This window comes from Juglans regia, chromosome 14 (genome assembly GCF_001411555.2).
Source record: "Juglans regia cultivar Chandler chromosome 14, Walnut 2.0, whole genome shotgun sequence".
NCBI lineage: Eukaryota > Viridiplantae > Streptophyta > Magnoliopsida > Fagales > Juglandaceae > Juglans > Juglans regia.
Genome location: NC_049914.1, coordinates 25,488,176 through 25,498,225, shown reverse-complemented (window position 1 = coordinate 25,498,225; position 10,050 = coordinate 25,488,176). Strand labels below are relative to the sequence as shown.

General features: G+C 36.9%; 1 protein-coding gene across 1 annotated transcript; it reads right to left on the bottom strand.

Moving 5' to 3' along the window:
- Positions 1-500: 500 nt before the first annotated feature.
- LOC118344591 (leucine-rich repeat extensin-like protein 3) lies at positions 501-2,062 on the bottom strand. The gene has a single exon (XM_035685649.1). It carries the CDS (start codon positions 1,995-1,997, stop codon positions 816-818), a length of 1,182 nt encoding a protein of 393 aa, XP_035541542.1. The 5' UTR covers positions 1,998-2,062; the 3' UTR covers positions 501-815.
- Between the last annotated feature and the right edge of the window lie 7,988 nt (positions 2,063-10,050).

The window sequence follows — 10,050 nt, the reverse complement described above, 5'->3', positions numbered from 1 at the left end:
TACTTTAACAATATTCATTAATCGTTCTTATTTTCTCAATAAAAACAATTTTGTTCAAAATTCTTGAATTAATTTTCTTTTTATAATTTATAATTTTTATTATCTATTGCTACAATATATTATTCTATTTTCATAATAGTATATATTCAATATTTGCAATATGCACACGATTTATAGAAATGTTATTTCTTGAGGACAATATTGTTGGGTTCCTTATTGCTAAAGCCGTTCTTGAGTGGAAAACAATATTTTTTTCTTAGAGACAGATTCGCAATCATCTAGCTTACTGTCTAACTAGATAACCCCTCTCTTTGATTGATCTCTTTCATTTTTTCAATAGAAATTATGTAATACGATCGAGAGAGATATTGAGAGACAATGGCAACAACCTTAAATTGAATATATATGAATAGATCGATGGCTCAATCAATAAAAACTAAGAAAATACATCTACATGCATTGATGAACAAATATCATGTAACCATCGTTTCATTATATCAAGTCAATAAAATACATTTATATATTGCACAAGAGCTGCCAGACATATCATATCTCCATTGTCTTGAACGGTTGCCTTGATAATTGGCATTGAGTTATAATGATAAACCAAAGCTCGATAATAGAGTCTGAGTATTTCATCAACAATTATTCTTTTATTAGTTTATAAGATGCCTAAAAAACCAAATGGTAAAAATTATCATACTTAAATGATGAGAAAAGGAAGGGAAACAAAGACCGTTACACACTTACATAATCTCATAGAAGTTGTGATTTATTGTTTAGTAAATGATGTGAGGTCTTAGGTACTTGTAGTCTTAAGTACGAGGTGGGGGAGGAGATGGAGGAGGTGGTGGTGGAGACTTGTTACGGGGTGGGGGATGAGATAGCGGAGGTGGTGGTGGAGACTTGTTGAGGGGTGTGGGAGGAGATGGAGGAGGTGGTGGCGGCGTTTTGTTACTGGGTGGGGGAGGAGACGTCGGAGGTGGTGGTGGAGATTTGTTATGGGGTGGGGGAGGAGATGGAGGAGGTGGTGGTGGTGGAGATTTGTTACGGGGTGGAGGAGGAGATGCCGTAGGTGGTGGTGGAGATTTGTTACGGGGTGGGGGAGGAGATGGAGGAGGTGGTGGTGGAGACTTGTTATGGGGTGGGGGAGGAGATGGAGGAGGTGGTGGTGGAGATTTGTTACTGGGTGGGGGAGGAGATGCCGGAGGTGGTGGTGGAGACTTGTTACGGGGTGGGGGAGGAGATGGAGGAGGTGGTGGTGGAGATTTGTTACTGGGTGGGGGAGGAGATGCCAGAGGTGGTGGTGGAGACTTGTTACGGGGTGGGGGAGGAGATGAAAGAGGTGGTGGTGGAGACCTGTTATGGGGTGGGGGAGGAGATAGCAGAGGTGGTGGTGGAGATTTGTTACGGGGTGTAGTAGGAGATGGAGGAGGTGGTGGTGGAGATTTGTTACGGGGTGGAGTAGGAGATGGAGGAGGTGGTGGTGATGACTTGTTACGGGGTGGGGGACGAGATGGCGTAGGTGGTAGTGAAGATTTGTTACTGGTTGAGGAAGGAGATGGGGGAGGTGGTGGTGGAGATTTGTTACGGTGTGGGGGAGGAGATAGATGAGGTGGTAGTGGTGGAGATTTGTTACGAGGTGGGGGAGGAGATGGAAGAGGTGGTGGTGGAGACTTGTAACGGGGTTGGGGAGGAGATGGAGGAGGTGGTGGCGGAGGAGGAGACTTATTGTAGTATGGTGGTGGAGGTGTTGGGGATTTACGACGACTTGGTGGTGGTGGAGGAGAGTTCTTGTAATATGGTGATGGTGGAGGTGGTTGCCTATGATTGTCGAATGGTGGTAGTGGGTTTGGGACTGTTGTTGGTGGTTGTCTTATTTGGTTAGGAGGTGGAGGTGGGACAAAATAAGGCTCGTCAATGGCTGCTACTACATTGGTGGCTAACAAGAACAATCCCAATGCATAGACCAGGTAAAGCCATAGATTATTGGCCATTTTTCGAGACAACACTTGCAAAGTCCCACAGTTGGGGGGCTTCTATGCCTTGAGAATATATTCAGATCTAGTACATGTGAATGGGCATCAAGATGTTCTCAATTTATAGGGAGCCATCCCTTTAGAGAGCATTGCATGCATTATGTTTAACATTGTGTACGCATGAAGTTTCCATCCTCTAACTAACCTATTATCTACCTTTGATTTTTTGGCCCTCCCATTTTTTTTTCTTCTTTACAAATAAATTGGGGTTAATGGAATATGACTCCCGCCTCTAAGCATTACTTATGTTTTGAAAGTCTACATAATAACAATGGAGGTAAGTTAGTTTGAGTTTGAAAACAGGGAGGGGTTCGATCTCAATTTCTTTGATTAACTTTACATTTTCTTTCAAGTATTGGCTTTTGTTTTGTTTTCATTTATATATATATATATATATATATATAATATGCAAATTTATTGAAATGACTATATAGCCCTACAGTGATTGGCTTGTGTTTTAAGGAAAATTGAACTGAAGATTGGGAGTTTATACAGTCCATATATAATGGCATGCAGAAAAAATCCAGTTGATAGTAAATTTCCCAATTCCTATGGAAAAGAATGTCCCACATCACCGTTAAAACTCTAGTCTGCACTCTAGTAGCTAAAACTACCCTAGAATTTCCCTTCAACTACGGCTTCATTCGGTTCAAGATCCTCTAAAATTCTTGTCTAAATTTGATGGTGTCTAGTAGAAAAGAGATAGGTACATCAAGTAGAGTCTACATTTTTTATATTACTCATTTAATACTGCTCGAAATATTTATACAATAACAATAAATATTTTAAAATCTATTTTACGTTCCTTCTTTGAGATTCTCAAATAAGAGAATTTTGTTTGCTTCGCAATGCGAATCAACATGACTGATATCCACCAAAAACACCGCAAAGTGGAAGTTAAGTTTTATGGTTTGAACACATTTTTAAGAGAAGTTAATTGCCAACTGAAATTATCCAAGTACTCTTATATTGCAATCAAATTATCTATGAATTCATTCAAAAAATTGATTAGTCAGTTAATTATGCAATATCAAGGATGAGGTGAAGGAGATCATTGTGGTCCCGATGATTTATAGATGTAGAGTGGAGGAGTTGATGGCCGAGACGGAGAAGATTTATACATATACGGAGGAGGTGGAGATGGAAATAATGGTCAAGAATGGAGGAGACTTTGTAGTATGGAGATGGTGGAGATCAAAATAATGGCGGTGGTGGTGTAATTTGTGGTGGAGGTGACTTGTAAATATACTTAATTACGTAAAGATAAAGAAGGATGAAAAATTGATTTTGCAAAATAAGCATATGCAGGCTAGGGGTTAAAGAAAAAAAAATTAAATTAAATTAAAAGAAAAAGTCTCGAGAAGCTTTTGAATGGTTAATTTAGACTACATTTAGATATTGAGATTAATTGAGTTAAGTTATTAGTAGTAATATTTTGTAAGTCCTATTGAGATGAATTTAATTTTTTTAAGTTGAAATATATAAAATAAGTTGAGATGAATTTAACTTTTTTATAAAAAATTGAAAAAATAATAGATTACATCAATGATTAGTTTGAGATGAGTTGACTTTAGTTCAATAACCAAACATAAATATATAGATTAGTTCAGAAAATTTATAGGCCATGGTCCCGCTAGCTTAATTTATCCGATTGAGGAAACCAAAAGACAGTACTCTTAGATAGCTTGCGTGCTTGGACGAACAAGTTGGGACTGGTATGGAATATGTATACAAACTGCCACTTAAAGCATCATTCATTCCTGTACGATTTTATATGCCATATTCATGAACTTGCCTCGAACGGACTGCTTTGGATTGATGCTGAACGATACATGCCATCATTGAGAAGACCCATCGAGAGTGGGCATTGAATGTGTAATTGTTGTTTTTAACATTTTTTAGATCCTTTAAAATATTTTTAAAAAAAATTACAAACTCATTAAAAAAATAATTCCTTAATTATTAATTAAAAAAAAAAAACAATCTGTAGCATTTCTTGGTGGATTTACTGATCAGTAGGACTAGAATTTAAATCCTATATGCTAATAAACCAATTACCTCGATGGGAGTATATAAGAAGGAAAGAAAAAAAAAAAAATCTGCAAATTTCAAGGTCTTTAGGTAGGTTCGGATGTGCTGCTCAAAGATTCTATTATGCAATTCAAGTAGGTGTTTGTAAAAAGATTACCAACATTATATATCTTCTTATATATAAAAGCGTCAATGAAAAAAATAACATTGTTTTTCGTCTCACATTATTTTTCCAATTTTGCCCTTCTTTTTTGGTGTTTTTTCTTTTTTATCCCTACTTTTTTTATATTTTGTTTGTACCTTTACAATTTTATCCCTCTTTTTTGTTTGTTTACCCTTTTTGTCCCTCGGTTTGTTTTTTTTTTATTCGTGGTTTTATGTTTTTGCTCCTTAGTTCCATTAGCAACAACTTCTTGACCATTTTTTTCCTTCCCAATCAGATGTAAAGAAAAAAAAAATTCTGTTTAGAGGATTGGAGATACAGAAAGGGTAAATCTTAGATCATACGCATATATTAAATTAAACCAAACTCAAAATAATCTTCAAAAAATATGTACAGTTCTAAAAAAAAAAAATTAATTCGTTCTGCAAATCCAAACAAAATGCCGTCGAATTTATATAAATTCAGTAAATAAATCATACTCACTCAGATTAAAAAACCATTACAAAAAATATCACTCTGATTTTTCTCACACCATTACAAAAAATACCACTTGGATTTGTATAGAAATAAACAGAATCAGAAAGGAAATCGTACCCATTTTGTCACTTCTCCAATACTCATTCGATGGGCTGCCATGAAAATGCCCATTTATAATATTAACGATAAATAAATAAAACTCTGCCATCGAAAGATTCAAATAAAAAAAGAAGAAGAATTACGGGAAGGAGGAAGAAGAAAGCCTTTGATTATTCAAATTTTAAGTCAGCAAACCAATGGTAGACCGTGTGGTAGACACAATCAAAAGTGCCGTGTTCTCTAATGAGAAGTCCGAACACCACTCGGCAACTTAGAAACTGCCAACTTTGACTTCAGCCAACCAGATCCACCACGCATGGCATCCCTTTCTTCTTCTTCGAAAGACCCCGCCCTATTCCTCCTTTTTTCTTCACTATGTTTCCTCAACCAAATGACGAAAAAAATTTGATCTTTTTTCCACGAAAAATTGTTGTCGCAATCGATCTTGGCTCAGCCACCAGGAATCCACCGTCCTCTGCTCATTCTCGACCAGCCACCCACATCTGCCGTCACACCTCCATTTTCCCCCTGTGAGCTTTAAATCCCGTTATCGCATGACTTTCCCTTCTCCAATGAAGGTGTTTTGGTTCTTTTAGTTTTTTGTGCCTTATGTTTCGGATTTCCCTTTTTGATTTTCAGCTTTCCTAAAAGGTGCATGCATGCTTTTTGTTATTACAAAAACACCTTTCAACCCATGGCCCTTGGAATTTCATAGAAGCCTATTGAAGAACCATTTTGAGTAATTATGTTTGTGCCCTTAGGTGTACATGGCAGGTCGTATGTTTTGACCTGGGGTCATTTACATGGGCTGTGCTTAGATTTTAAATGAGACTTGTGTTTTTAAATTAGGTTGGGCCTGGATGTATGTTCATTAAACCGATATGATATAGTTTACTATGCCTTTTTTAATTGAATAAATATTTGGCCTATAGATCTATTTCTTTTTTACAGAAAATACACAAGGGATTTAAAGTATATTTCAAAGTATAGTACTAAGCATTAAATTTATGATTAGCCTATACTATTATGGAGTCTGTTAATTCCATTGTTTATTTTTATAGATTTTTGATAAAATTATTATATTATACCTTAAATAGAAAATCAATGAATATGTTATGAACTTTAAATAATATTACTATCTATTAATCTTAGTATAATCAAATATTTATTAGATTATTTCTATGGTATGATTTTAATTAATTAGAATACCACAAAGCGCTTTTTTAGAAAGTAACAAATTGTGTTTAGTGTTTCGTATAAATTTAGAAACACTTTCTTATTTCCATGATATGAATTTAGAGTTTCGTATAAATAACAAACTGTGAAATTAAATTTTAGAAGCAGAGCTACGGGGTAAGTAATTTGCTTATCCACTAAACTTGTATGAACCTATCACTTCTCTTAATTTTGTATTAGGTTTATTTTAATATGTATAAATATATGACGTGTTTCAACTTTGCATAGATTTCAATTCTCATTTTGTTTTTCATTGCAGAGTGACAGATAGTCACTTTATCTACTTTGATTAAGGATAATTCAACTCATTTCAAATCAATCATTGATGAAACTTAGATCCTATTTGAATAATAAGTTGATCTCTTTTCATCTCATCTAATCATTACAATTTTTTTAAACTTTCAAAGAAAATATAATAAAAGATGCCTTTTTATTTTTTAGCCAGGTGCTGTGCAAGGGGCATACGTGCCTTGCACGTAGCTCCTCACTAGTACTATATATATACCACTAAAGTTGCCTTGGTTATGGTTTCTTACGTATGATCAAACATGGTGGAAGGGCTTTTGTGATGCCCCAGGTTCCGCTTGGGATCATACGGACATCTGAGGCATCGGGACATGCAACACAAGGTTACTTGCTCCCGTTCATGACATATAAGATGCAATGTTTCTAACATACCTATAGCATTATGCAATATTCACAGCGGATAATTTTTTTTTGAACAATACTATGCACCAAACTTATAATATCCCAAATAGTTAAAATATAATCCATGCATACTTAACAAAATAAACATCCACGATTACAACACGGTTCTCATAAGGTGTAATCTCAAAACAACGGAGACCTGGCTCCATAATTACATTGTCAAAATACATTATTGGGCTAGTTCGTTGAGTAACTTGCGTAACTTGACTAACAATGTCGAAATACTATCCAAAGACCTAACTATGGAAGCTGCAAGCTCTGTGTTGCGTCTACGGCGTCTAGTCAACCTCCTCCAGTTTGCTAGTGTCTGCTCCTTGCTCTGATCTTGACACATCGTCTATCTTTCGGAGGGAATGGTAGTTGGGACTACCATGACTGAGATTTGATTACAAATTTCAACAAGTTAACAAGAAACTTCTATACAGGTTAATGATGCATGGATGACAGTAAAAGTATGAATGCATAATCAAAGTCGTAAGTAAGCATAGCATAACTTGACATATAACATGACATAAATGACATAACTTGAACTGAACTGAAACTTAGCTTGACGTGACATGAGATTTACGTGAACTTAAAACATAACATAGACTAGCAACATTAGCATGAACGTGAACTTGAAACATAACATAGAGTTGAAACATAGCATGAACATGAATATACATAATTTGAACATGAACTTGAACATAACATGAACCCGAGCTTAACATAACATAAATGTGAACTTGAAACACAATGTGAACGTGAACATAACATAACATGAACGTGAACATAACCTGACATGAATGTGAACTTGAAACATAATATAGACTTGAAACATAGCATGAACGTGAACATACATAACATGAACGTGAACTTAAAACATAACATAACGTGAAACATGACTTGAACATGAAATACATGAACTTGGAATCTTATTCTATAGACTTAATTAATAAAGTGACCATACGGGTACTACACAAGTCCCCTTGAGCCTTGTGTCCCTGCCGATTACTATATCACAACTCATGTATCTATACTAGCTGTGAGTGCTTTAATACGTACTCCACAGTTGCTGTGGCTCCACGTATTCTACGTGTCACAATCGTTGTGTCTCACGTAATGTATGCTCCACAGTTGTTGTGACCCCATACTTCATGCTCCACAGTTGTTGTGGCCATATGAATTGTTTCTGCCACACTTGTGGATACATGCATAATAAATTTAGTACTAAAAAATTCTAAATATTCATATTAACCTATAGTTAAAATATTTTACTTAAATTCAATCCTGAAGTGACCCTAAAAATAATTTTACAATTTCGAATAGACGTTTCGTCCGAAATTATGAAAATAGACTATTGCGCCATAAAATCATAAATAATCAACTGAGTCTAATGGCGTAGACCAAAACACATTTTGACACTTTTAACTACCTCAAATACTTAAACTCATATTTCTAGTATTATAGTGACCCCATACTTCATGCTCCACAGTTGTTGTGGCCATATGAATTGTTTCTGCCACACTTGTGGATACATGCATAATAAATTTAGTACTAAAAAATTCTAAATATTCATATTAACCTATAGTTAAAATATTTTACTTAAATTCAATCCTGAAGTGACCTTAAAAATAATTTTACAATTTCGAATAGACGTTTCGTCCGAAATTATGAAAATAGACTATTGCGCCATAAAATCATAAATAATCAACTGAGTCTAATGGCGTAGACCAAAACACATTTTGACACTTTTAACTACCTCAAATACTTAAACTCATATTTCTAGTATTATAGTGAGTGATAACACTAATTATGTTGACAAACTGAAATCTATGCGATTGGTTGATTCGTAAAAACTTATGGGACTTTCACGAGGATAGAAATTCCCATAGTGAATTTCTGGCAGGCTGTTATAGCTTTAATCCTTTCTCCCTCTCTCGGCCTATTGGGCCATGTTATGGGCCCAAACAATAGTCTGGCCCATGAATCTTGAACTTCGACATATTGATCCACAAAGAGGATAACCACCCCAAAAATCTCAGGAGAAGTTTGAATATTCTCAGCAAGTGAAGTTTGAATATCTCACGACTTGAATTTTAAATGAAAGATCTGGTGGTTATCACGTCCAACAGAAGATATCAAGAGCTCTATTTACATTGCCCAAGTATGACCATGAGGGGATCTTCTTTTCACACTAAGGAAATATCCATACTATACTGGCTTAGGCATTAGAGACGTTCACACGAACCCCCCAAGACATGTCTCTCTTTGGTTGTAGGTGATCATGTGGGAGGAGCTACGAAGTAACGAAACACATGGAATCCTCCTCGATTAATGCTGATAGCATGACATCTATGAAGTCTGGCTCATAGCTTCGTTCATCATTCTTGAGCCTTTTCGCACTATGTTCTTCAACCCATGCAACTTCCTATTAGAGAGTCCAATTCCCATACAACATGTGTGAGGGAGGCAGCCCCCCCCCCCCTGCATCGGGCTAAGCCACGTGAGCCCAGCCCAGAGGGATAGATGGGCCATGGGATGCCCAAGCAGAAGGGAATCAGAAAGCCCAGAAAGAAGTAGCAAAGTAGCACGCATGGGACGTGGACCCATGAGTCAGAAGGCTTGACACCTCTATTGGCCAATAATCCATATACGCAGGGTCAGGGACAACCTTGGTTCCTGGACACCTTGGTTGGACAGACCTAGAAGGTGGGCATGCCAGGCAGAGACCACGTCACATTTAATGAAGGTTGGAGATGGACACGCCATGACATGTACCTTGGACTGTTAGCAGTTGCCACAATCAGGCACGGATGACCTGTTGTGTGGTAAAACATTGGAAGAGGACATGGCCTAAGTATGGAGCGACATCACCACGATCAGCTTGCCAGAGGACCACCACGACCAAGTATATAAACCCCTGCCCCTCGCCCCTTCCCCCTCAGTGGCATAAAAATCTCTAAGTACTTTCATTAGAGCTCTCTTAAATCACAGACTGAGAACCCAAATTGACCTAGGCATCGAAGTTGTTTCTCATCATCCCGAGCCCTCATTCCTCCATATTCGTAAGAACAAATTGACCCATCACGGAGTTGCTCAGGATGTGAAACACAAATTAATCCATCGCGGAGTTGCCTGGGCCACCGTGGGAAGGGTCAAGGATGATAGGGGCCGCGAACTACCCTACCCATGGAATGCTGATCACCTATCATAATCTTACCTATGAATGTATCAAATGTGTTTTAGGAATGAAGTATGAACGTTCACTTTAAATTGTCTTTGTCAAAGCTGGAAGCCAAGATGCCGAGTCCTTAG

What these genes read in the sequence shown, in the direction of transcription:
- LOC118344591 (XM_035685649.1), bottom strand. Translation starts at nt 1,997, where the DNA reads ATGGCCAATAATCTATGGCTTTACCTGGTCTATGCATTGGGATTGTTC.